The sequence below is a fragment of the Ailuropoda melanoleuca genome, chromosome 1, assembly GCF_002007445.2.
Source record: "Ailuropoda melanoleuca isolate Jingjing chromosome 1, ASM200744v2, whole genome shotgun sequence".
Taxonomy (NCBI): Eukaryota; Metazoa; Chordata; class Mammalia; order Carnivora; family Ursidae; genus Ailuropoda; species Ailuropoda melanoleuca.
The window spans coordinates 80,855,497-80,882,739 of NC_048218.1; the positions used below are offsets into that span (position 1 = coordinate 80,855,497).

Here is a 27,243-nt window from a genome sequence, read left to right on the forward strand (position 1 = left end):
CCCCCCCCCCCCCCGTTTTTAAACCCAGCAAGTGCTCTTTCAGTAGGTGTGGAATTTTTTATTAGTTTCACTCTTGTTTCTTCCTTATCATATTTCCTAGTGACCTGGTTGTTTTTGTATCAAATGAAGTGATCTGATGTAAACATTTAAATAACTGAAAAATTAGAACTCTTTTGGTACATATAGTAAAAAAATTGAAAGTAAAATTAACTCTCCTGGTGGTGTTTTGTTTTGTTTTGTTTTAAGCTTTAAAAAAGCTGAACTCATTTGAGTCAAGTTGCTGTTTCCATTATGGTCTTATAGGTTGGGTCAAGCATAATGAAAATCTGTGAGAAAGCAGAAAGCTTTTTAAATTTCAGCGTGTGTTGTTCAAGTTGTGATAGTATGAGCCATGACATTTGATGAAGAGAAATAGTTCCAAATAGGATTCAGTTGCTTTGTGGACACAAATAAGCTCTTGAATAACCTGCTGACTGTCTAGTTTACCTAGTCATTTTAGGTGTACACACCCCACCTAAGAAAAAGCAAAAACAGAAGAGAAAAATGCTACTAAAGGATTTTTCATCACTTTGTTGAATCCCTTTTATATAATTAGCACCTAATCACTAACGGTGATTAGGCTGCTTGTTTGCATTGTAAAATTTTAAGACAGATTTACTTTTAAATAAGAGTTCTTTTCTAAAGAATTCTATTGCATTACACTTTTGAATCCTTCAACACTGAACATGGTGTTCAGCAACAGAGATAAATTGCTGAAGTTCATGGCCCATATCTTTGTTATATTAGGATATTTTCATTTCAGTAAACATTTAGAGAGCTTATTTATTATTCATAAGATTCTAATATTTTTGGATTTAGAATTTGAATAGACACCAGATCTTAGAATTAGGAGATTTCATTTTTCAAGGATCATTTATTCTCTTTATGAAACAAAGATCACATGACTTTTCAATGCTAGTCATTATTATAAGTTATTTAACTATGAAACTTCAAAATCTCATTTAATTCTTTTTTGTTTTGTTTTGTTTTCGCCTGAGTAATCTCTTTGTTAATTCTAGATTTCTTTAGAGAAGATGTTTATGGAGGGGAGAAGCAAGTTTAAATTAGCTACCTTGACTGCTTGTTAGTAGTTCAAAATTAGTTTGGGGGAATCAATTGAAATATGATGGCTAACACAAGTGTTTTAAGGAGGTTATTTCTATCCTATTGTAGAAGTCAGGATTTAGCAAAAATAAGTTTTCAATAGAACAGTCTTGCTGAAATCAAACCATTTATTCCATTTACAGTGGGAGTCATCTTTTGAATAATAATTCTTAGGGTGAGGAGAAGAAAATCCTTTAAATTTCTGTCAACAATACTTCTTTTAATATATTAAAAAAATTTCTTTTTTTTAATTTTAAGTAGGCTCCATACCCACTGTGGGGCTTGAACTCACAAGCCTGAGATCAACAGTCACATGCTCTACTGACTGAGCCAACCAGGCACCCCGGGATACTTCTTTAAAACGTGTGAGGAAAACCATACCGAACCAAACAAAATTGAGAAACATACAAAACCAGTTTGAATCTTACAAGTATACTTTCTGTAATATTTTTTTCAGGTGAATTGCTGTTATATAAAACATCATTGACTACAATAATTGCATAGTGTAGTATAGTATAATTCCACATTCAATTTCGTATTGATACAACACCTCTTAAAGAAGAGTTTGTTATTGAAAGTACAGGAAGTTTATGGAAGAATGATAAGAGGCACAGGCCTAACCATAAGTAATTATTCTAAACTGCAGATTATAATTTAAAATAATACTGAGTGTTTTTTGTTTTGCTTAATATTTGAAATTGTACACATTTGCTTATATTTTGGGGGCATAACCTACAGATGTGTTTGTATTTTCTCTGGGTTTCAGGCCTTCTCATTGGAAAAGGAAATCCTGACTTTAAATATCCCCCAGTTTTCCATCTTTACATTTAAAGCTATAGATTGTGGACAGCTCTAAAAATAGACTATGACACGACAATAAACACATTTTTCTTCCTGTTGAATTACTTTTCTTAAAATATAGCCTATCTCCCTTTTCTCCCCTTCTTTTCCTCCCAAAAACCCTAAAAGGGAAGTTCCATCCCTAAATTAGCCTTTTAGTTAGGTTGTAAGGGAATGCTTAATGGGCAATTTTTAGTCAGAATACAGATTGTTTATATGAGATTGGGGAAGGGTCAGTTGATCACTTAACTTTTCCATTAAAGTAGGTGAAGAAATATTGCTCACAATTCCCCCCTCCTCCCAGTTCACACATAATTAGTCAGTGGTTGCACTTTTGCCCTTTCTGTTTTCTCTTTCACTTGATGACGATATAAAATAAATGGAAAGACTGCGTGCCCTGAAGCCAGGCATCAGGGTTTCATTCCTAGCTCTGCTGCTTTTTGTCTGTCTTTAGATAAATGGAGCTCTGAGGCTTGGTTTTCTCATTGGTAAAATGGAATCAGTGATAACCACCTTTCAGGATTGTTAATAATTAAGTACCTAGCACAGTATTGGCACACAGTAGGAGCTCAAATGTTAGCTGCTAGTTTTCTGATTATGATTAATTATTTTACCATTTGCATAAAATTATTTTTTTCTTCTGGCATATTCTTTCCTTCACGGACTTGAAAGGAGGCCTTAGTATGTGCTAGGTACAGTTCTAAGAGTTTAACCTGAATTAATTCCTGTAACCTTCACATCCTGTTTACAGATGAGGAAATTGAAGCACACAGAGATTAAGTAATTCTCCCAAAGTCACACAGCAATTAAGAGGCACAGATGGGATTAAAATCCTGCCAGTCTGGTTTGAGAGTCACACTAATCATGTATTACCTCTCTGTGCAGGTAGAAGGGAAGAGGATTTCCAGCTTTTCTTACCTAGATTCTTAGTCTGGCTTTCCTGAAGAGCTTTGCCACTAGGTGAAAGTCTTCTCTAGGAGTGGGTAGTCTCATTAGTTGATTTTTCTTCCCACTTTTGACTTCAAACCTATTATCTTATGGGACTCTTATAGATGAGTGGTTTGGGATATTGGTAACGTTTGGTTGTATCTGCTGAATACTATGTATCATATATGGACAGTATGATTTCTCTGGACTTAAACTAGCTCTTCGAAGTTTCAGGTAAAGTTAAACTGTTAATCATGTGGTAAATACATGAGAATCAATATACAGAGATTTTAGTGAGAATTATGGGTGATCATTACAGTGTTTTGATTTTTTAAATATGGCCTTTTGTGAGCTAGAGTCATCAAATCCTGAGAGCTAGAAATGAGTTAGAAAATTAATTCCTGGGACACCTGGGTGGCTTAGTTGTTAAGCGTCTGCCTTTGGCTCAGGGCGTGATCCTGGCGTTCTGGGATCGAGCCCTGCATCAGGCACCCTCGGCTGGGAGCCTGCTTTTTCCTCTCCCACTCCCCCTGCTTGTGTTCCATCTCTTGCTGGCTGTCTGTCTCAGTCAAATAAATAAATAAAATCTTAAAAAAAAAAAAAAAAAAAGAAAATTCTTTTAAAAGTGTATCTTTCTTTTTTTTTAGTTCAGACTGAATTTGAAACTTAAGGGTGAGAAGATGAAAATTCAGAAAAACAGAAATAATAAAATGTATCCTTAATTTTTTTGCTTTAAAAAATATTGTCCACTGAAACTATTTCCATTTTGAATTAATAGGACTTAGTTGACTAGAAAATAATTTTCCATGTTCATTATTTTTCTTGAGGGAAATATGTAATAAGAGGAATTTCATACCATTATGATCATTATTTTTATTGTAGAGCCTAAGTCCCCATTCTTTTTGTTTTGTTTTAAGATTTTACTTATTTGTCAGAGCACAAGCAGGGGGAGCAGCAGGCAGAGGGAGAGGGAGAAACAGGCTCCCCGCCGAGCAAGGAGCCCGAGGCAGGACTGGATCCTAGGATCTCAGGATCATGACCCAAGCCGAAGGCAGACACCCAACCAACTGAGCCACACAGGCATCGCAACCCTTTCTAAGTCCCCGTTCTTCTATCACAGTAGGCTATAGGTTCAGTGGTAAAATGTACTTGACTATATGATACTTGGCTACATCCAAAGTATTTTGTTTTTTCCAGATAAAATATTTTACTTTTTTATAATTTTTAAAAAGATGTTATTTGGGAGAGAGAAAGTGAGTGAGAGAGAAAGCACGAGTGGGGGGAGGGGCAGACGGAGAAGCAGACCTCCCACTGAGCAGGGTGCCAGATGCTGGGCTCCAGTGATGCTGGGAGCCCATCCCAGGACGTCCCAGGACGCTGATCATGAACTGAGTGGAAGGTAGACGCTTAACTGACTGAGGCATCCAGGAGCCCCATAAACTATTATTTTAAATGTGATTCATAAATTTCTTGAGTGAAAAAAATTGCAGACATGATAGATATAAGTATTAAGCAATATGTGTTGATAACTGGATTTTTTATTTTGGAAAGATGAATAAGTAAGTGTTTTTTACTGTCCAGATTATAATAGTATCTCTAACTTTGGTGACCATACACAATCATAATTAGCTTTCTGTTACAAAAAACAACACTTCTCTCTTTTTTTCCCTTCCTCTCACTGCCCTACTCTTCCTCTCCCCCCCCCTTCTGGTTCCCCCACTTTTTTGCTAGAATTAAAAATAATCAGAAATGTGTAAAATATATTCTATATTTTATACATTTTACATATTTCAATACTGAATTTCTTTGAAAATTTGGTAACACATTTGAGTACTAAAGATTGTATTATAAATCTTATTTAATGATTTATTTAATGATTGATTTAGTTTAAATAAATAAGATTTATTTAAAAGGAACAAACTAAAAAAAATCTGAAAGTGATGACATATACTTATTTGAGTGCTGAATCATTGTAGTTGTCACATGTTTTTGCTCTTAGGAAGATCCCCACTGCGTTTGTAGTAGAAATAGAGAAAATCCATCTGTTTTTGTCTTCTACCTCCGTTTTCTATCCACCCTCTCATCCCCTGTAAATAATTTTTTGCTGGCTGGATACCCTTTTTCTCTTCCTTAAGTTGATAGAAATTTAAACCTTTGATGCTATACTCTTAAAATCAGAAAACCTTGCTTGATGTCCCTATGTAGTCTGGAAAAAGAGGGTGGGAGTGTTAAGGTCCCCTAGAACTTGGGGAAGGGGCAACTCTATGTAGTACTCTCCAGCTTTATTGTAGGACAGCCTTTGAGATTACAGAATTGAGTACGTCCTCCCTAGTAGGGGAGCACATGGTTAAGATTGAGTCTAGGCACAGATTGCTGACAGAAAAATGGTAAGAGTGCATTATCAGTACAAGAAGGGGAGGGTTCTTACTAGCCTTTGCAGGAATGGAATTGCTTATTACTTCTTGGCCTAGCCGAAACCCATCCTGTCAGTTCTCTGCTAGGTTTTACTCATTAGCCTTTAGGGTGTTGGAAGTGGGAGCTACAGCCCTTTTCCTTAAAATATATTGATATTGCCCCATATACTGGAAACTTAACCAGTTAAAATAGTTTATATATACATAGACATTACTTATTACATACATTTTTTTCAAATAAGATAATAGAGTTAAATTATTCATTTGTATAATTTTGATACTGATTTGTGTGGGTAAGATGATTTTTTATCTTTGTTCCCCAGTTTTCTCATATCTGGCATTGTGACAAGAAGTCATTATAGACTGAACAGTTCTTTTGGCTTGCATAAGTGACTTAAGCTATATTTTTCCTTCCTCTTTTCAACAAAAATGATTCAAGTTTCAGGGAACATAGCACTGAATTTAGTATTGTATGATGAAACCCCAAATAATTCTGATTGTTTTTCTGTCTCCAGGTTTTAGGGGAATGGGAAAAAGTTAATACAAAGAAGTTAATTCAGGCTTAATTAAAAAGTAATTTCCAGGATGTGGCCTGTAGTTGGTATACTTCAGATTAATCTTCCAACACCTTTTATAACCTTATACAGTGGTCACTGGTGATCATAGTGACCATCAGATACTTCTCTGTTCTTCAAAGAAAGATTAAAATGTATGTCTGTGTACTATCTCTCTCAAGGGAAAAGGTATACAAATTTTAAAAATAGTATTTAATAATACAAGTTGAAATCAAAGTGGGTTTCCTTCAGTTAAACAGTGTATTAAAATAAGATTGGTATCTTCCTTGGCATTTGATTTCATTGTGGGTTTGTTACAGTTGAATAATAAATCTTGAGATATTTTTCAAAAGGGAAGAATCCTAGATCTCTGAGAGATGTGTTGTATAGTGTGGTATGGGTTATCTGCTATCCAGAGGTAGTCGAGTTATTAGTGAGGTGACATGAGGTTAGTGAATTTGTAGTTTCTCAATTTTAATGGAGAACAGAGGTTGAAATTTTAATCCATATTCCTAAACAATAACATATTTACAGAGAGTGAAGAGTGTGGCTGACGAATCAGACTCCAAGGCATAAACATTTTTCATAGTTCAAGAGAGAGGGTTGGTTTTCATATTTGATTTTGCATATTCTTGTTTTTATTCTGAAATAGGTAGAAATATTTATATCTTTGGTAGTCTATTTCTTGAAAATCTCAAAAGGCTTATAACTACATACTGCACGCAGTGTGGTTTGTGGAAAGATTACTAAGACTCAGATTCATGAGATCTTTTTGTTCTTGTCCCATTTCTACTAATAATAACCTGGGTGATTTTTGAACAAATTCCTTAACTTTCTGTGTCTCTTCTCTCATCTGTACAATCGGGATTGAGGTTTATGATCTGTCCGTTTGGGCTAGATCAAAGATGCTGGGGTTCTCAGATGTGTTGCTTAATCCACAGAACGGTTTCTGTCTATTAAATTGTGCCCTACTCATGGGCTTTACCCCCCTTGCAGTAGTAGCTCAGCAAGAACCCAAGTACTTTGCTGAGAGGTGGTGTGAGGACCTGGTAGGGGGAAGAGTAATAGGGGGGAGGCTCAAATTGCAGAGGAGACCAGGTTGGGTGGGAAGAGAGGGAGAACACGGTCCTTGATCCTGGGAGAGTAGAGGGCCTAATTGCCCTGCTTGGTTTTGCACAGGGTTCAGGTCAGATGAGAAATGAATCTGTGTCAACATAAGGCAAGTAAGAAGAGGTTATTACAGCAGAGAGCCTGTTTGGGGAGAGCCTCTGTTAGGCTCGGGCCAAGGGAAAGAGGTGATGCTTTCAGGGGAAAAAAAGAATTATATTAAAAATTTCCTTCGTTGGAAGGATCCAGGGTACTTGTTCATATTGCACTGCTTTCTGTTTGAATGCAAATGTGGGGAAATTCTGTTGATAATTATCTTGGTTCCTGAACACCATCAGGAGAAATGTAGGGTACTCATTTTATTTCTTTTTCACATTTGGTAAAAATAGCAAGAAAACAAGGGGTGGGGGTGGGAGAATTGTACCCTTTAGAATGGGTTTTAAGACTGCACCTAACACTTGTTAACCTCATTGTTCCCCTGGTCATTGACTGTTCTGGCTGGCTAGATAATGTCACTTCTTCACCACCACTCCTTACGCATCTCTTTAGAGCTTCGCTGAGAGTAGCTGTACTTCCCTTTCTAGAGCCTTTATATATGTGCTCAGGACCCACTTTTAGGAGAAATGTGGGGTGGCTGAATCTCCTTTACCTTTTAATTTCTTCTGTAAAATACTAAATTTTGTGTTTTACATTAAAAAATTTTGTCTTTCTGAATAATAGATAAAAAATAAGTCTTGACTTAAAATATTTTAGTATTTTATGAGGAAAAAATATTGCTAAGAATGATTAGTTGGCCATATAGATATAGTCATCTGATTTTACGTAGTTTCAATTTATTTTCTGGTTTCAATAGAACAAGTTGAAATCATCGCAGAAGGATAAAGTTCGTCAGTTTATGATCTTCACACAATCTAGTGAAAAAACAGCAGTAAGTTGTCTATCTCAAAATGACTGGAAGTTAGATGTTGCAACAGACAATTTTTTCCAAAATCCTGAACTTTATATACGAGAGAGTGTAAAAGGATCCTTGGACAGGAAGAAGTTAGAACAACTATACAATAGATACAAAGGTGAGTGCTTGTGACTTTAAATATTTTGAGCTAGGTTTTCCACAGTTACATGCTTATGAGAAATCAGGCATACATAGAATATAAATTGGGTGAATGTGTCCAACAGAGCTCTGTAGATCTTAGTATTATTTCAAGAGATGTGAGAGAAATTCCTTCCCTCTTTTCACTAAAATTTCTTCTTAGCCTCTTTATTTCTTCCTCCCTTATCTTTTCCCTTTTTTCTTCCCTCAAGATCCAGTTTTAGAATAGTGACTGGGCGCCTGGATTTCCCCCCTCATTTTCATAAAATTCAGCTGAACCAATTTTAAGAAAACCTGCATAATAATTTTAACAACCTTTAAAGAACTATGAAGTAATACTTTAAAAATGTTAAACAACATATAATAGATGAATAAAGAAGAAGTTAATAGCTTCTCCCTCTTAATTCTCCTGAGGGAACCTATATTTAATAGCCTGGTGTGGATCCTTCTGTATCTTTTATGTTTATGCAGAAATAGATACACAGTTTCTTTCAAAATTTTTCCTAAAGTGGGATTACATTTTATGCTTAACTCATGCCCAGAAGCCAAAAGATGGGCACATTTTTTATTTCTAGAAAATCACGCACAACAGTGCACAGTATGAGTGCCTCTTTCTCCTTGTATTTGTCATTACTTTAAATTTTTGCCATCTAATGAGTAAATATATCGATAGTTGGGTTTTTTCTTTAATTTGAACAACAGATGTTTATGTTGTTGAGATTGGGATTGAATTGCAGAGTTTATAGTTTTTCTGATATTAAAAAATGATTGCCATTATAAAATGAACTTTGCTGTAAGAAAACAAATTCTGTACATATGTTCAGAAAATATATCCTTTTTTTTTCTATGTAGGAATGTCTGATTTTCTGAGTATATGGGCATGGGACATTTTCCCCATGAATTAATAAAACTTAAAAATCAAGTGCCCCCCACTTTCATCTCAAGAATGCCATTTCAGGGACAAAGTGGCTTAAATATTATAGTGGGAAAATATGTTAGAGTATTACCATCTTATATCTCTGATCTTTTGTGAACATTTTTTTTAATGGAATATAGAGCATTACTTTTTCCAGTTTCAGGCATAGCATAATAAAGTGCAGCACTAATTTAATATTGTACTGTTATTTTTAAAGATCCTCAAGATGAAAATAAAATTGGAATAGATGGTATACAGCAGTTCTGTGATGACCTGGCACTCGATCCCGCCAGCATTAGCGTGTTGATCATTGCGTGGAAGTTCAGAGCAGCAACACAGTGCGAGTTCTCCAAACAAGAGTTCATGGATGGTATGACAGAGTTAGGGTGAGTATATAATTACCACAGGAAATTAGGTACATTACTATGAGATTTAACTGTGGAGCTGAATTGTGTTATGTATTTGTAAATGTCAGTTTTTAAATTTACCAGCCTACAAACATTGGTATAAATAGAAATGAGCTAGTATGCTAGCTCCTTCCCATGTTACATAGTTTTCTGGGTTTGTCAAGGTTTCTGTGTAGTTTAGCCTATTCCATTTGCATTATGCTTTTATCATTTGTTTCTAAGGGAGGTTCATTAGTATTAAAATAAATTACTATGCTTTAATATTTAACATGGATAAGTGAAATGAGCAAGCTTTAATTTATTTCTCACTGTGAGGCTGTGAATTCTGAATTTATAAACAAACTCCTAGAATGTAAAATCTTAGAAGTTATTAATCACTTTTTGTTCCACTTATACCTTGAACAGCTGATTAGCTAAATGACTTGGGATAAATAAGTTAAAAAGTCATGGGTAGAGATTTTACCTATGGCGTCTAGTTTTCTGTAGTTAATGAGAATATGAAAAAGTATTCAGTCTGTGAATGGGTGATGGGTTGCTACCCTTTCTGTTTTTAGTGGGTGACCAGTAATAATAGCTAACATTTGTTGAACATTCATTTTTATTTCAGGAACTGTGCTAAGTAAGTAAGTATTTCACCTACACAACAACTTTGTGAGAAAAGTAGTGTTTACCCATTTTAGAGGTGAGAAAAGTAAGCTAGAGAGAAATTATGGAATTAGGTAGGATTAGATCCAGAATTTGAACCCAGGCATTCTGATTCTCAAGCCTGAGGGACATTATAATCAGTCAGGGTCCAGAAAAGACACAAAAACCATGTCAGTAATTTGAACGGGGAAAATTTAAAAAGTCGTATTGTGTAAAAAGAGGTAAAAGAAAATTCTGAGGTATAACAGAAGTGGGAGATGCAGGAAGCTGCCATCACCCTTGCAGCTGCAGGAAGTGAGCAAGGAAGAAACCTAGAAACGAAAGAAATCCCTGCAAGGCTGAGATTCAGGAGTTCAGAGGAGGGGTGTAGCTGCTGCAGAAACAGTGGGCCTGTGGTGCTTGCTTTGCCTGCCGCTCTGTTAGAGAAGAAACTGGCTGGAGGCCACTTGCGGCCGGGCCTGTGAGTTGCCACCAGTTGTGAACACTGCCGGGAGCTCCCAGTGCGCTGGAACCCTTGCTCGCTGCAGAAAGAAAGCTAGGATAGGAGTTCCTTCTTCCTCTTCCAGCCTCTTGTCGCCCTCTATTGGTAGAACCTAACAGTGAGTCAGCTGGTAAGAAAAACAGCCTCTCGGTAGTTGACTGCAGATAGTCACAAAGTAGGGCAAAGACCGGTAGGTTTAAAGCAGAGGAGCAATAAATTAATAACTGGCCTAGACGCTGTATTCTGCCTCCCAAGCTTGCTGGAATTTACTAGGATAGGTTCCACTAGAACTTAACTTTTTTTTCATTTGAAACTGAATTCATATAAAATGTAATGAACTTCCAAATCAAAATTTTAGTCTACAAACTAATGAGCAAGAAGGGATATAAAATCAGAAATGATTAGAAGAAAAATGGAATGATGGTTTGTGGAATCTATAAAAAAAAAAAGAGAGAGAATTTCTGCCTTCAGGCTGTTATGTGGAAAGTAAGATGGGTACATAGACCCTTTTCAATTCCTTGGAAGTTGAATGCTTTGCAAATGTAGAAAAAGCTTAATACTGATTTGAGATAAGCAGTTGGAGATGGTAGGGGCCTCAGCTGATATTTCTTATTATACTTTGTATAACAACACCTTTTCAAGGGGAATGCTTCCTCACCTAAGCAAGAGACCATGCTTTGAGTTAGTTTGAGAGCTAGACATGTGACTTCTTACCAGGTAAGGAGTATCTACTACTGTTTAAACTGGTGATTGTTACGGTGATTACTATACATTCTATTCACTGTAGCTGACTTCTACAATTTGGGTGTGTTGATAGTCCAGTGAATTACATAAAAAAAAGTAATACTCCATTTCCTTTAAAAATGGTAATTCTGACATTTAATCACTCCAGACCGTTACTTCCTGCAGCTAACCCTGTACTTGTTTATGTAATGTAAAAAGATAAAATTTCAACTAACTGATTTTTTTAAAAGGTTCTATGAAATAAATATAAGCTATCATAGGAATAAGGGAGTCTTTAATTTATAGTGAAAAAGTTATCTTTTATAAATTTTAATTTTACAATGTAGATGTGACAGCATAGAAAAACTAAAGGCCCAGATACCCAAGATGGAACAAGAATTGAAAGAACCAGGACGATTTAAGGATTTTTACCAGTTTACATTTAATTTTGCAAAGAATCCAGGACAAAAAGGATTAGGTAAGAATTTTTTACATTATATTTGATGTTTCAAATATATTAAAATACATTGACAGTGTCACTTTTGTAATAGAAAGTTTTGTGTTTTGAGCATAAAGTCATCATGAAAATACCAGTTACTGAAAAACAATGAGAAACAATGAGCTTTCAGTTAATCAGAAAATACCATGCACCTTGAATAATAAGGTTATCCTGGATACGATATCTGAACCACTGATTTTTTTTTAATAAGAGCTATAATATAGAAAATAAATAGTTGTTAAAATTTCACTGGCATACATTATGTACCTTTATTTACTTGTGTATATTTATGTATATATATATTTATTATATATATATTTATTATATATATAATATATATATTTATTTATTATTTATTATATATTTATATATATTTATTATATATTTATTATTTAGAAGGTATTGCAGGACCATAGGACCATAAGTTATTTCACTATGGATCTGTAGCAATAGCATTGTAAGATTTCTGAGTCATAGAATGACAAAGAAATCTATTCTTTTGGTTATGATTTGTTTGGAAGCTGTAAGAAAGAATAAAAATGAAGATTATCAAGTATAATCTTATCCAGAAATTCTGTCCATGATCATCCACTCTTAACAGTTTAGCTCAGTTTGTGCTGTGTGTAATATCCATACACTTTCTTTGGGGGTGGCTAGAGGATATGGAAGTAAAAGCTACAGTGTAATTTACAGTTTACCTAGAAAGATCGGGTGATAGCAGGTAATACACAATAATAAACGTGTGTTAGGGTTTTAGATAAAAGGAGAAATGAGTAAAAGCAGGAATGGTTGGGAAATGTTTCCTGGGCAAGATGGGATATGAACTAAAGGATATGGTACTTGACTGTACAAGGGAAGATAAAAGATAAAAGGTGCTCAAGAGAATAGTTATGAATGAATATCTGAAACTTCAGAAGTAAGCTTGGCTTCTTTGTAGAAGAGAGAAAACATTGATAGGATTTTAGTGGGAATGCTTATTTGGAGATTAAGTTGGTGAGACATTATCAGGCTTGACAACCAGAGGGTTCCTTTAAAAACAGGGCAGAAAAGGTTTAAATTAGAATTTGTGGGCAGTAGGGATGCACTGAAGATTTTGGTGATGGCAATATCTTCCATTTACTATGTGCCTGGCAATGTGCTAAGACACAAACTGCTTCATTTCATGTTTAACAGTTTTATGAGTTACTTATTTTTTCGTTCAATAATTCATCACCTGCCTTGTGCCAGATACGTAGTAATAGAGTGCTAGCCATTTTTCTATCCTGATTTTGCAGATGAGGAAACCTTCATGTGCCAGAGGAAAGTTAAGTAACTTACCAATGATGGAAGTGAGTTTGTTTTTGATTTTGAAGATACAGCAGATGGAGAGGCTAATAGGGGCCTCTTGAGCTAATCCTTCTTTATATTTTAAATTAGAGGGGAAAACACATTGAGAAAAGGATTATGTGAATAGGGATTAAACCAAGGAAGTGGTTGAAAGTTAGTGAGGAAGGGATAAGTGTACAACATTTGTATTGGAGATTGGCCTAAGAAGTGACTGAACGTGGTTGAAGAATTGATTGAAGATATACAAGATACCTGTAAAGCAGAATTACAAATAATGAAACCTCTTTTCCAACTGATTCTTCAGTTTAGTTTGGATTTTCTTCTTGCAGTAAAATTCCTCATTTTGCAGGCAAAGTAAGCTGGGATGGATGATATGTTGGGTTGGTTTCTCTACTATCTGTGGCCATCAGTTAACGGGGCTACTTTTTTCTGGTTTCCTCTTTCCTTCCTGCAAATAAAAACTGATTAAAATTTTTGAATTTCTATGTATACACTACAATAACCATTTTTGTTGTGTTTAGAAATGTAGCACAATATTTTGATAAGATTAAACAAAATTATGAATATAAAATGTTGATTTAAATGGGCTGAATCTGTTTCCTTAGTTCTATCCCTATCCCATACTGGAGCACACTACTAATGATATTTTGGGGTGAATATATAGTTTTGATATTGAATCTTAGTTTTTATTATATGTGGTGAAAATAAAGCAAAATTAAATTTTTATTAGATGTTGGATATATTAACATAATAAATTGGAATTTTGGGTTATAGGGAAAATTGCAAAAAAGATTGTATAGAACTAGATTTAAAAAATTTATTATCTAATGTAGAGTACTGAACTTAAGAAAATTGTAATATTGTTTAATTGGTATAGAGTTTCTGTTTTACAGGATGAAAAAAGTATTCTGGAAATTGGTTGCACAACAGTGTGAATGTGCCTAATACTAACTGAACTGTACAATCAGAAATGGTTTAGATGTTACATTTTGTTGTGTGTATTTAACCACAATTTAAAAATTGTTTTAAAAAAACCCCCATAGAATGTACAGCCCAGAGTGAGCCCTAATGTAAAATATGGACTTGAGTTAATAATAATATATCCATATTGGCTCATCAGTTGTAAGAAATATACCACACTAAAGCAAGATATTAAGAATAGTGGAAACGGGGGGTGGGGAGGTAAATGGGAACTGTCTGTACTTTCTGCTCAATTTTTCTGTAAGACTAAAACTAAAAAATTCTTAATTTAAAAAGAAAAACCTAATAGGAAAACAAACCCTAGTTTCTCCTTCTGTTTTGCATTGGTGTTGGGTGTCAGGAAATGTAATGACTTGCTTAGTTGAAGAACTTAATTAAAAAGAAAACCATTTTCTTGACAGCCTTTCTAAGGGCTTACAGGGCTCTTAAATTACAGTATTTGGCAGAGAAGAATTAGAAGATCATAGGAGAGGAGGCGAGGCCCAAAACAAACTGGCAGAGTGACAGTGACAGCACTGTGGTTTATTTATAAATAGCTCTGCTAGTTAAAATGAGAGCTGGTGTTTTCCATATTTTCTCATTTTCTGTGACTTGATTTCCTTTGACACCAGGATAGGGTGCTTCCACTATCACCGTCTGCTTCAGTCACCTGGCATTTCTGATAGTCTTCTGAATCTTAAATTTGAAAGGGATTTCGAAAGTTGTCTAACCTGTCCAAAGTAGCGTCTGTAGCTGATGCTCGTTTAGTTTTTACCTTGGAACATCCAGGGATTGGACGCACATCGTTTTAGGAAGTGGTCTGTTCTCGTCACAGAATACTCCTACTTCTTATCACACAGTTCTTCCTTATGAAGTGAGCATCTTTGCCGTGCTAACTGCTGCCACTGCTCGTATTTGTCCTTCTGACAGCACGGAGGAAGTCTGACCAGCCCAAAGACTGCTGTCACTTACCCCCTTCTCCTTTTTTTTTTTTTTCCTTTCCAGGTCAGCATTCCAATTATTTTAACTGTTCTTCATTTGAGAAGACCTTTGTTAGTGCTATACTGTCCCCTACCAGGCACATTTCCAATTTCTCAGATTCTCTCAAAATAGAGCTCTTAAAGCTGAACATAATACTCCAGAAGAAGGTTGTTTAATGTAGAACGCATTGAGTCCGTTATTTTTTGTGAGCCTGTTCTTTCTGTTTGGTCAAAAATTACATTTGTTCTTTAGCAACCATGCCATTTTAGGACCATCCTGAACTTTTAGTATTCTAAAGATCGTAGGTTCTTTTCTTGTGAACTGTGGTTCAGCTATAATCTTACACCTGTGCAATTGATTTAAAAAAATTTAAGATTATTTATTAGACATTTACTTTAATAAATAATTTTGTAGAGTGTTTTTAAGGTGTATTTTCATCTATGTAATCCCATTTGGTTCTTCTGACAACCCTTTGAGCTAAGTAAAAAACCTATTATCCTCTTTGTCATAAAGATGGGGAAATTTGTGGGTAGACAGGTTGACTTACTATAAGGTCATGTAACTTTAGAGTTGGTAGAACTGGAACTCAGTCTCAGATCTTCTGGCCCCACATTCTGTATTTTTTTTTTTTTTTATACTATGTTGTGCTAACTGTGGATATTTCTAAGTAAATGAAGACATTTTGAATAGGATTGTTAATCACCATTCCATCCTCCCTAGTGAGTTGGCAACATTTTGTTTTCTTTAGGGACAGTATTTGGATCCAGTCTCAATTCATTTCCATGTTCATTTTGCACTCAGTTCATTGCTTTTTATGAAATCCCAAATTGCCTTGTTGATTTTGTGTGACGCTGGGATTACCTCACATCTTTAATTTTACTATAAGGGTTTAAGAATTCATTCTACAAATATCAGTTTTAGGAGATTCTGTTATTTGCTTGTCTCTTTTTCTCTCTATTTTCCCTCTATTTATTCTAACTATTGTTGCCACTTGTTACCTTCTTGTTGAATTTACTCTCTTTTCCAATACTGCTTCAGAATCTATAATAATACTTTTAAAAGTTATTAAAAATAAGTAATAGCGATAGTAAGGACTCCTATATTATTTACTAGTCACTGTTCTAAATGTTTTATGTCTATTAACTTGTTTGATCCTTACAGCAACCCTGTGAGAGTAGGTCCTGTTATATTTATTTTAAACTGAATTATGGAGAGGTGAATTCACTTACCCAGATTTCCTTAACTAATAGTAGAGCTGGGATTTAAGAGTCTAAACTACGGTTTTGTTTATTTATTTATTTATTTATTTATTTATTTTTTATAATTTTTGTTAGTCACCATACAGTACATCCCCAGTTTTTGATGCAATGTTCCATGATTCATTATTTGCGTATAACACCCAGTGCACCATGCAGTGCCCTCCTTAAAACCATGAGAGACTGTGGACTCTGGGAAATAAACTACTATTTTAAACCACTTCTCTCTAGCTAGGCTCTTCTCTTTGTCACTCAGACATTTCTATCTAAAGGGCGGTTTTTCATATATGTGTGGCAATTGCCGTTTTATCCCTGTACAGTCTTACGCATTTCAACTTTTTTTTTTTTTTAAGATTTTATTATTTGGGAGGGGGGAGAGAGGGAGGGCATGCATATGCACACAAGCGAGCCAGTGTGGGGTGCATGAAAAGGGGAAGAGGGAGAGAATCTCAAGCAGACTCCTCACTAGGTGCGGAGCCCGACGTGGAACTCAATCTCAGGACCCTGAGATCATGACCTGAGCTGAAACCAAGAGTCGAACACTAAACAGCTGAGTCACCTAGGTGCCCCTGCATTTCAACTCTTAATTATAACTCACTTTTTTGAGTATTCCTTTTTCATTCAAAAAATTATTTATTGACTCCTTATTCTGTGAGCGTGGAGTCAGGAATGTCTTGAGTCTGTCTGGGTGAGTTTGCAAAGTCTTCACAAAGATGATTAATTTTTTTTTTCCCATGCTACAGCAGTTAATTTTATTTGTTCAAGGGCTCATATGGCAAGCATTAAACCAAGCATGGGCTTTGATTCTGTGAGACCAGATTCACGTATTTAGGAAGATAAAAGCAAATTGTGATCCATGTATATGGATGAAAAACTAAAGGCTCACAGTTAATCACATTGTAGTTTTAAATTTCTACAGCCTAGAAGCCAGAATTCACAGATCTTTTAGGTCTTTCTGGATGTCCCTCAAGGTATCTACACTTTTCTTGAGCTGGGCAACCTCATCATCCTTCAGCTTCTGGTTGATCATACTGGTTAAGCCCCGAGTTTTCGGGATACATGGAAGGCTCAGGAAGACTTTGTTCTCAGTGCCATACATCCCCTTCACCATTGTTGACATTGGATGAATCCTGGATAGATTTTTCAACACGGATTCAGTGAGATCAGCCACACTTAATTTAGTAGCCCAGTTGGTATATCCTTTTAGCTTGATGACTTTGTAGGCACTTTCAACCACCACCTTATGCACTTCCTTCCAGTTTTCACTGTTGTTGTCTATTCCCATTTCTGGATTCAGTTCCTGAAGAGAAACGCTAGTAACATTCACTCCGCTCCACAGAGCCACACTTGAGTCTCCATGTTCTCCCAAAATCCATCCATGGCAGCTGCTGGGATGAATGCCAAGTGTTTTAGCCATAAGATAAGACCTACTTCCAATCATACAGTGCTTGCGTAGTGCACTTAGTTTCCAGGTAACATATGTGAGAATATCCAACAGCTGCTGGGATGAATGCCATGTGTCTTAGCCATAAGATAAGACCTACTTCCAATCATACGGTGCTTGCGTAGTCCACTTAGTTTCCAGGTAACATATGTGAGAATATCCACTGGGTTGGAAACCACGATTAGGATACAATCAGGACTGTACTTGACTACCTGTGGAATGATGAATTGAAGACATTAACATTCTTCTGCACCAGATTGAGCCAGCTGTCTCCCTGTTGCTGGCATAGTCCTGCAGTCACCACCACAATCTTAGAATTGGCAGTCACAGAGTAATCTTTATCTGCCACAACCTTAGGTGTCTGAGGAAATAAGCTCCCATGTTGCAGATCCATCATTTCTCCTTTGAGTTTATCTTCCAAAACATCCACACGGGCAAGTTCATGAGCTAGAGACTTTGCCAGAATGCTGATGGCACATGCCATTCCAACTTGTCCAACACCCACTAGAGTGATCATATTGTTCGGGATGGTTGCCTCCTGCAGCTGGTTCTGCAGCTGGTGCAATCATTTTTTCCTTAAGAGTTGCCGCTATGCCCAGAGAGAACCGGCTCTAAGAGTCGAGTGAGGAAGACAGGGTTAGCTGCGTGCACCTCCTCCAGTGCAGGATCTGCAAGCAAAGATGATGAATTTTTGAGCCTTGAAGAATGAGTATATGTATTCAAGGCCAAAAAAAATAGAAGCCATCTCTTGTGGGGAGATTAGCAAGTTCAGTTGCTCAGAGGTGAGAGACACAGCACCTTTAAGGAACTGTAGATTTTATCTGAAGGCAATAGGAAAATCATTGCAGATTTAAAAAAATTTTTTAATAAACTTTATTTTTTAAGCTGTTTTAGGTTTACAGCAAAATTGAGTAGAAGGTACAGAGATTTTCCATGTACCCTCTGCTACCACACATACATAGCTCCTTCCCCATCAACATTCCTCACCAGAGTAGTACATTTCTTACAGTTGTACCTATATTGATACATCATCACCCAGAGTTCAAGTTTACATTAGGGTTCACTCTTGATGTTGTACATTCTGTGGGTTTGGACAAACGTAACAGTAACAGGTATCCATCATTATAGCATCATACAGAGAATTTTCACTACCCTAAAAGTCCTTTGCTTTGCCTATTCATCCTTTCCTCCCTCCTAACCCAACTGCTGATCTTTTTACTGTCTCCATAGTTTTCCTTTTTCAGAATTAGTCTTTGCAGACTGGCTTCTTTCACTTAGTAATATTAATATGCATTTGTTTTCCTGCATGTCTTTTCATGGCTTCATAGCTCATTTTTTAGCACTGAATAATATTCCTTTGTCTGGATATACCACAGTTTATATAATCTATCTACTAAAGGACATCTTGGTTGCTTCCAAGTTTTGGCCATTATGAATAAAGCTGCTGTAAACATTCATGTGCAGGTTTTTGTGTGGACCTAAGTTTTGAGTTCATTTGGGTAAATACCAGGGAGTGCGATTGCTGAATCATATGGTAAGAGTATATTTAGTTTTGTAAGAAACTGCCAAACTGTCTTCCAAAGTAGCTGTACTATTTTGCATTCCCACCAGCAATGAATGAGAGTTCCTGTTGCTCCACATCCTCGCCAGCATTTGGTGTTGTCAGTGTTTTGGATTTTGGCCATTTCAAAAGGTGTGTAGTGGTATCTCGTTGTTTTAATCATTGAAGAATTTTAACATGGAAGTGACACCAAATTTATATGCCTGAAAGGTCCATGTGAAAGCATTGTGGTTCTTTAAAAGGAGTGTAGTCAGAACTAAAGGAAGAGTGATTGGTTATGAAGCTGTTGCAGTGATTTAGCTGGACTGGAAGAGGACCCTAGGATTGGTCCTGCCAGTAGGGATGGAGAAGAGAGAGATTTAAAAGGTGCTTAGAAGCCAAAATGAAAGTTCTTCGACTGAAAGCGCGTGATGAGGAAGAAAGGAGTTTCTCTATCAATTCTGAACACCATTAGGGGACATTTGGAAATGTATGCAGGCGTTTTTTGGTTGTCATAATGACTGAGGGTTTCTTCTGGCATTAGGAAGGTGTTACATACCCTGCAGTGCATAGGGCAGTACTCTACAATGTGAAATTGTGTTTCATCGAAAAACACTGTAGGGTGAGGACATTGAGAGAACGAATAGTGGGTCTGTAGAGGCAGAAAATGAGGTCAGTTTGAGCTCTGTTGAATTTGAGCTGCTTATGGATACCCAGTTGAAGGTGTCCTAGGCAATTTGATATATGAATCTAGAACATAGAGCTAAAGGGTTCAGGTTTAGGAGTTGTTGAAGACAGTTGAGCGCATGACGTGGAAAAAGTTAAGGTTTGAAAAATCTGCGGGGAGTAGAAATGGTTATTGCTGACATAGAGTATTACAGAACACCAACATCGAATGGATGAATGGAGGAAGGGAAGCCAATAAAAGAGAAAGAGAAAGCCAGAGAGGACAGAGAAAAATAATAGAGCGCCATCAGTTAAAGCTAAAGGAAGTGACAGTTCCATCTAGGAGGTGTATTCAGTTTTGTCCAATATGGCAGAGAGCCAGGTAAATTAAGGACATAAAAAGTGTTTATTTGGCAGAGATTACTTTCAGTAGAGTGACAGAGGTACACGCTAGTTTATAGAATTAAAGAGTGTGTGGGAGGTGAGGAAATGGGGCAATGAATGTAGATTACAAAAAAATTATCTTCTTTTACAACTTAAACCTTCAGACAAGATCAGGTGCGTTCAGGGTGGTATGGCCGTAGACTACAACCTAAACCTTCATACATCATACACATACACTTCCACCCTTGTCGGATTCTTTCTTTAGTGTATCGGCTGACAAATGGGTATTTATAGGTGTCTCCTGGTTTGTAGTTATTTGAATATCTCTGTTGTTTCTTATCCTTATTTTGCGAAAATTAGTTGAAAAGGAAAAAATTGCTAGCACTAGTAATAAGCTTAGTTATAAATTTCATGCATTTGAAAGGAAGGAGATCATTAAGCATGCTAGTAACAGCCGTCGTACTGCACTAGAGCCAGGCAATTAACATGTGTCATTGTTTAAAAAAAAAACAAACAAAAAAACCCAAAAATTAACCTGGAAGGAATATTGGCTGTAGAGCCTTAAAGGCCGCAAAGATTAAAAAGGTGTTATGATTAGGAATTGGTGTCATATTTCCAGTTTTCTTAAAACCTGGGGCTCTGAATTTGACTTTCAGACTTGCTTTCAGGCGCACATTACATATAAAAGTAGAAGGCTCCATCTAGTGTTTCAAGATTATTCGTGAAGGGAAGGAGAAAGAGGGTAGCTAGTTAAGGGGATGGGAGATGCAAGAAAGGTTTTTTGTTGTGTGTTTTTTTTTTTTTAAAGGTAAGTGCTATAACTTCAGCATATTTCTTCATGAGGGGGGAAAAGTCAGAAGACAGGACAAAGTTGAAGATGTAGGGAGAGAGGAAAACTAAGCAATAGATAAGATTCCTGAAGAGGCAGGGTGGTATTGGCCTGAGAACATTGGTGTTAGGGGCTTATCTTTGGATAAGAGAGGAAAAGTGACACTTTTTCCACTGAGTTTGAAGGAAGACATAATGATGGATTTGAAGGTAAGTAGTGCATTTGCACATGGAACTGTAGGAAGCTCATTCATTCAGCAGTTTCGGAATGCATACCGTGTGTTTCAGTCTGCTCATTTGGGGGTACGCAGTCCCTATCCTTGAAGAGGTGAAGGTCCAGTGCGGCAGAGGGATTTTTTGCCTTATGGCCTATATATTGTTCTTTGAGGTAGGATGTGAGCCTTTTTGGAGTCTTCCCCAGTCTCAGGATTCTTCAGATTATCAGGAGTGGTTTAGAGATCATATCTGAAAGGACTTTTAAGTTACTTGGAATGTAATTTTTCCTGACCTGGAGATGTAAATTTACTCATAAAAGCTTGATACCTTCTTAACAGGTTTAGTTCCTTGAAAGAGATCATAGTTCTTTCTCTGTCATGACAGGTATTGTACTGTGTCATGTAACAATATGGCTTCACTCTGCTCCAAACCCAATTAAATAGTCATTTATAACGTCTTCATCAAACTTTTCCAAAAGCAAATCTTAGTTGATGAATTTTAATTTTTAAATCAGTATTTTTAGTGGTCTCTGAAGTCAGGATCAGTCATTGTGGAAAGCAGTCTTTTGCGTTACAGCCTATAGTTGTACGTCGGTGGTTCTCAACTCGGGGCAGTTTTGCCCCGCTCCCCCCAGCTTTGGCACTGTCTGCGGACAGTTTTGGTTGTCACCACTGGGGGTAGAATGGAGCTGTGGGTGGAGGCCAGGGATGCTGCTGATGTCATAAAATAGGGGACAGTCCCCCACAACAAAAAATTATTTAGCCCCAAATGTCAAAAGTGCTGAGGTTGAGAAACACTGACGTACATTAACATTTTAATACTTTTCTAGTCAAGTATGCTTCTTTGCACTAACCAATTTAGGCTTCAGAAACCCTTTGTGAGGTAAGTGGTATTCTTCTTGCCCTAAGGGATGATTCATTAGTGAGGGAGGCAGGATGCAAACCTTGGTCTTATCTGTTTGTGAAAATTTTATGACATAAGTAGTCAGGAAAAAAACCTTTTTTTTAGGGCTTTGGTCTTACCCGTGGTGTTTTTTTTTTTTTTTTTTGCGGGGATAAATATTCATGGAATTTGAAATACATAATTTATTTTTAATATTACAGATCTAGAAATGGCCATTGCCTACTGGAATTTAGTGCTTAATGGAAGATTTAAATTCTTAGACTTATGGAATAAATTTTTGTTGGTAAGTTCGTGTTTTCTGCAGCTCCATCTTTTCTCTATATTTTTACTTTGAAGATAAATTAACATTTTTTAAAGCATGACTAACTCATCTCAGAGTGTGTAGTGGACATAGAATGAGAAATTTGATTACCAGAATTTCATTACACAATTTATTTTGCATTCTTGAGTTTAGCATCATTTGGGTGATATTTGGGCTGATATTTTGAAACTCTCTTTGGTGATTTGGATGTTTTTTGTTTATTTTTTAAAAATAGGAACATCATAAACGATCAATACCAAAAGATACTTGGAATCTTCTTTTAGACTTCAGTACAATGATTGCAGACGACATGTCTAATTACGATGAAGAAGGTAATGAACGTTTCTGCCTTACTAATTTTGGTTTTGTGTTTGTTTTACTTTATCATATACTCTTGAACTTATCTACTTCTGTTTTTCTTGGAGTTGGGTTTCTGTCCTCTGACCTATTTGTGTCGTTCTAAATGTATAAAATGCCTTTGTCCTCTTTACTAGTCTATATTGTTCTGTTTCTTTAAATACCAACTCAGTAATCCTGTCTTCCAGAAAGGCATGAATAGTTTTCGTCCATGTTTTAGATTTTCAGTTTACTCAGTACTCTCTTAATGTACTTTATATTTGTGTTTTTATTGTGATCTGTCTTGTCTGTGAACTTGACTGTAAACTCAAGTTTAGTGACTTTGTTGAATTTGAAATGTACTTCAGCTGCCTACTGTGGTACTGTTGGCATTCAGTAAATGATCATCAATTGAATTCTTTCTGATATTTTTTCATGTATGTAAAAAGGTGATATTACTGCCCACTACGAGGATATGTGCTTTTATTTTTTGAGAAGTGGCAGTGGTTTACATTGACTTCCTCACACATCCTTACCTGGCCTCCCTTGAGAATTATTAGCAGGATGCATTTTTGACATTGTCGAATAGACAGAGGTACTCTCTGAAAAATCTCCAATGACCTTGGCCTCCTTAAAAGTGTCCTGGAACTATTTAATCTAACCAGAGATGATGTTATTTTTTTCTCTTTGTTTTCATTAAAATGTACAGCCTTCACTAACAAGTGAGAAATGTCTAATCCTGCATATGACTGATAATAATTGTGCTTTCTGTTATGCCTTACACAAAACTGGAGAACTTCCTGATTTGGAGGTTGGCATGTGGATGTGTAGAGGCATGCATATATGCAATTTAAAATCTTTTAGTAATTTATTATCATGAAATAGGATGGAGTTTGATACTTGCTGTTGATTTCCCTTGTAAGTTTGCCACAAAATGCCTGGAAACTTTTTTCCTCCTACCTAACTGTGCTCTCAGTGCTGGCAGCATGCCATTAGAGCATGGCCATTTCTTGGGCTGCCAGTTCAGTGGCCTTCAGAAAACCATGATATTATTAATTGATTGCCAGAAGAGTTATTATTTATTATTCAGGGGATAATCAAGTTTTAGAATAGTAGCACGGGGAGAATACAAGGAATATTTTAGGTTGAAACTCTGAAAAGTCAGAATTTTGGAAGTCTTATCAATGGGAATATTTGTAATGATATGCTTTAACTGTTGTGGGGAAGGTATTTTAAAGAGTAAAGGATTCTCTTTAAAATGTTTTATTTCTGCTTTTCTTCCTTTCTTTGTTCCCATACTGTCCCCCCGCCCCCCCAGGAGCATGGCCTGTTCTTATTGATGACTTTGTGGAATTTGCACGCCCTCAAATTGCTGGGACAAAAAGTACAACAGTGTAGCACTAAAGGAACCTTCTAGAATGTACATAGTCTGTACAATAAATACAACGGAAAATTGCACAGTCAATTTCTGCTGGCTGGACTGAACTGAAGATCAATCCTCACAATTCAGACTGAGGGTTGTGTCAAAACTTTAAGGATACATCTTGGACCATATCGTATTTCATTCTTCTAATGGTGGTTTGGGCTTGTCTTCTAGTCTGGGCCGCTCTAAACATTTATAATTCCAACATTGTGGATTTCATCTTATATCTGTGGACCATCCTAGTTTATTCTCCCATAAGTCTTAGAAGCTTTATGGTGATTATTTTGAGGTTTCCATTCATGCATAAAGCACAATGCTGTCTTCATCAGAAAACAGTTTGGCATAAGAATTAAACATATGAACATCACAAACAGTTTATAAAAACTTCTTAAATATATGCTTTGGGCTAGTTGCAAAGACTATGCTGATAGCACTTCCAATGAGAGTGATATATTTAAGTGTACCAGATCTGGAATGGTGTTTTGGTTTGGGGGGATTTTTTTTTTCCTGGCAAATCACATGTATTGTTGATGTGAGTAGAGTAACTGATGTCAAAATAACCAACGTGAAAAATTTTTAGGATAACTTGGTGTGCCTACCTGAAAAATTTATTGTGTTTCAGACCCTCGATTTCAAAAGGTTCCACAGAACTAGTCTGCACTTACCTTACCCCTGTTTATATATAGTTGTCTTACAGGGAACTTTTATTTAGGAAATGTCTGCATAATGTTAGATTCTACTCCTGTCTACATTATGCACTACGTAATTGGATTTCATTATGATTTTGAAATGCTTATATGCCTGTCGAATAAGTTAAACTATTTAATTTGTTTTGAATGTTTTAGATTGCTACACAATACAATATTCTAAATTTTAGGCATGAGGGTTTATTTTTGTTTTTGGTTTTTTTTTGTTTGTTTTTGTCAGCACACTATGGAACACAAATGAAATTCTCTTAATTTATAAGAAGATAGTAGGAATTAAATTTTGAAAATGGTCATGATGAGCCATGAAGTTCAATCCTTATAGGTACTGCTTTCAGACAAATAGTCCATTTTTGATGACTTCTTATTTTGTTGAAATTGCTTTAACTGCTAATCACTGTGGTTGCCAAATACTTCAGGAGCAAAAATTTTCAAGCAAGCGTGTACTTGATGCAAAATACCAATCTGGCTTTTATTTTTGTAAATTATTTAGTTTCTTCACCTTTTTTGTTTCGTTCAAATTAGCTCAGTTTTCACATCAAAGCAGAATTCTATCTTGTATGTATTTTTCTCATTTACAAGACCCATGACCTGCTTTCATGCTGAAGATGCCTCATTTCTCTGTTCACTTCCTGACATGTGAAGGTTTTCTTGCTTTCTTAAACATTTCTGTAAGGCAAGTAAAAAAAAAAAAAAAAGGAAAACTTCATATATTGGATGACTTTGGTCTTTAGCAGGAATAGATTTTGCTTGGTATATCCAGGCAACTCTCTAAGGTCCAATGTTAAAATTATCAAAGGATGTACTTCAGAACAGCAGTACGTTTTATGTAGATGTGGAAATGATTTTAAGAAACGACGACATCTTACAACTACTTTTTATTTACACAGTTTCTGAAATTGAGCTTTTCCCATAGATATTATATTAATATTCCAATCATAACTTCAACTCAAGAATATAATTCTACCAAAAAAATATTTTGAAAACTTCTATTCAGGTTACTGGAATTGGTTATTTAAAAAAAAAAGAGAGAGAAAAAAAGAATCCTGCTGCTTTCAGTATTTCCTGATTTCATATTTGTAAATATAAAGAGGAACTTCAATTATGAAAAATTTAAAAAGATATATATATGTACTATTTTGTTTTTTGTCTTGAAGATTTTGAGTTATGGTATTGTTTTTGGATTGATTAATTCGAGTATGCTGTGTTTTAAAATGAGATCCCGTTAGCTTTTTTTTTTTTCCTTCAATATTAATGGTTTTTCTTAGAAGTCTGATACTGGTTCATGGCTTAGTGCCTTGGGTTTACAGACTTTTCCTTTTAAATGCAAGACCTTTTTCAACAAAATAGTGTTTGTCATCATTTTGGTACTAAACATTTATAATTACTGTGTAATTATAAACAAAAAATACATAAAGCTTTGAATATAATTATGTAGCATAAAAGTTAAGGTTGTTCACTCTATGATGGCATCTTAGAATTAAACAATACTATTACTAGGGCTGAAAAGAGAAGACTGGTTTAATGTGGTGTGATTATTTTGAGGATATATGTCTGGTTACAGGGAATATTTTGTACTAAAAAAAATGCTTATACATATGGCCATGTATGTGTGTGAGTATGTCTGTGAGAGAGATTGACAGAGAGAGGTTGAAAGAGACACACATACTCTCACACGCACGCGCGCGCACACACACATACACACACAACTTGAAATGCTTTAATTCATTAGTGTTTCAGTCTTCATTTTGGTAAACTCCCCAGGCTGATTCTTTGTTTTAAATTGAACCACAGGTACAGTTTCCTTTTTGCCAAATGTCAAAACAGGTACACATTTTAAAATGTAATGCTTTTTAAATAGTAAAGTGTATAAAATTAGAAGTGCCCACATATAAAAATACTTGAGATCAAGATTATCTTTAGTGACTATCATCTGCATATCTCTGTAAGTTCAATTGTGCTTCTTACAATCCCTGTCATATTACCAACAGAGGCAATAAAAGCTTCAGTGAAATTGCCATGACTAAATCTTTTCACATATTATTTCAGTGTAATATTTTTAAAGACTAAAATATACCTTAAACTTTTCCAGGAAGAATAATTATTCATGGAAAGAGCATTGTAATGGCAAGTTTTGGGAAGAAAAGACATGCCACGTCTTGTTTACTACATTTTTAAAATGTTTACAACTATACTGGGCTGCTTTATTTAACAGTACTGTAGTTGTGT

At 35.8% G+C, this 27,243-nt stretch overlaps 1 protein-coding gene and 1 pseudogene across 2 annotated transcripts in view; one reads left to right on the forward strand and one right to left on the reverse strand.

The window, feature by feature from the left end:
- The window catches only part of DCUN1D1 (defective in cullin neddylation 1 domain containing 1), a 47,402-nt gene extending 20,370 nt beyond the window's left edge, over positions 1 to 27,032 (forward strand). The window contains exons 4-9 of one of the 2 annotated variants that reach the window (XM_034662274.1): positions 7,838 to 8,055; positions 9,209 to 9,377; positions 11,595 to 11,725; positions 22,451 to 22,533; positions 22,787 to 22,883; positions 24,206 to 27,032. In XM_034662274.1, coding sequence (XP_034518165.1) covers positions 7,838 to 8,055; positions 9,209 to 9,377; positions 11,595 to 11,725; positions 22,451 to 22,533; positions 22,787 to 22,883; positions 24,206 to 24,285 — 778 coding nt within the window. In that variant the 3' untranslated portion in view covers positions 24,286 to 27,032. The remainder of the gene's footprint in view (positions 1 to 7,837; positions 8,056 to 9,208; positions 9,378 to 11,594; positions 11,726 to 22,450; positions 22,534 to 22,786; positions 22,884 to 24,205) is intronic. The other variant, XM_034662276.1, reaches the window with a different exon arrangement.
- Positions 17,183 to 18,742, reverse strand: LOC105241509 (annotated as a pseudogene).
- Positions 27,033 to 27,243: the final 211 nt, after the last annotated feature.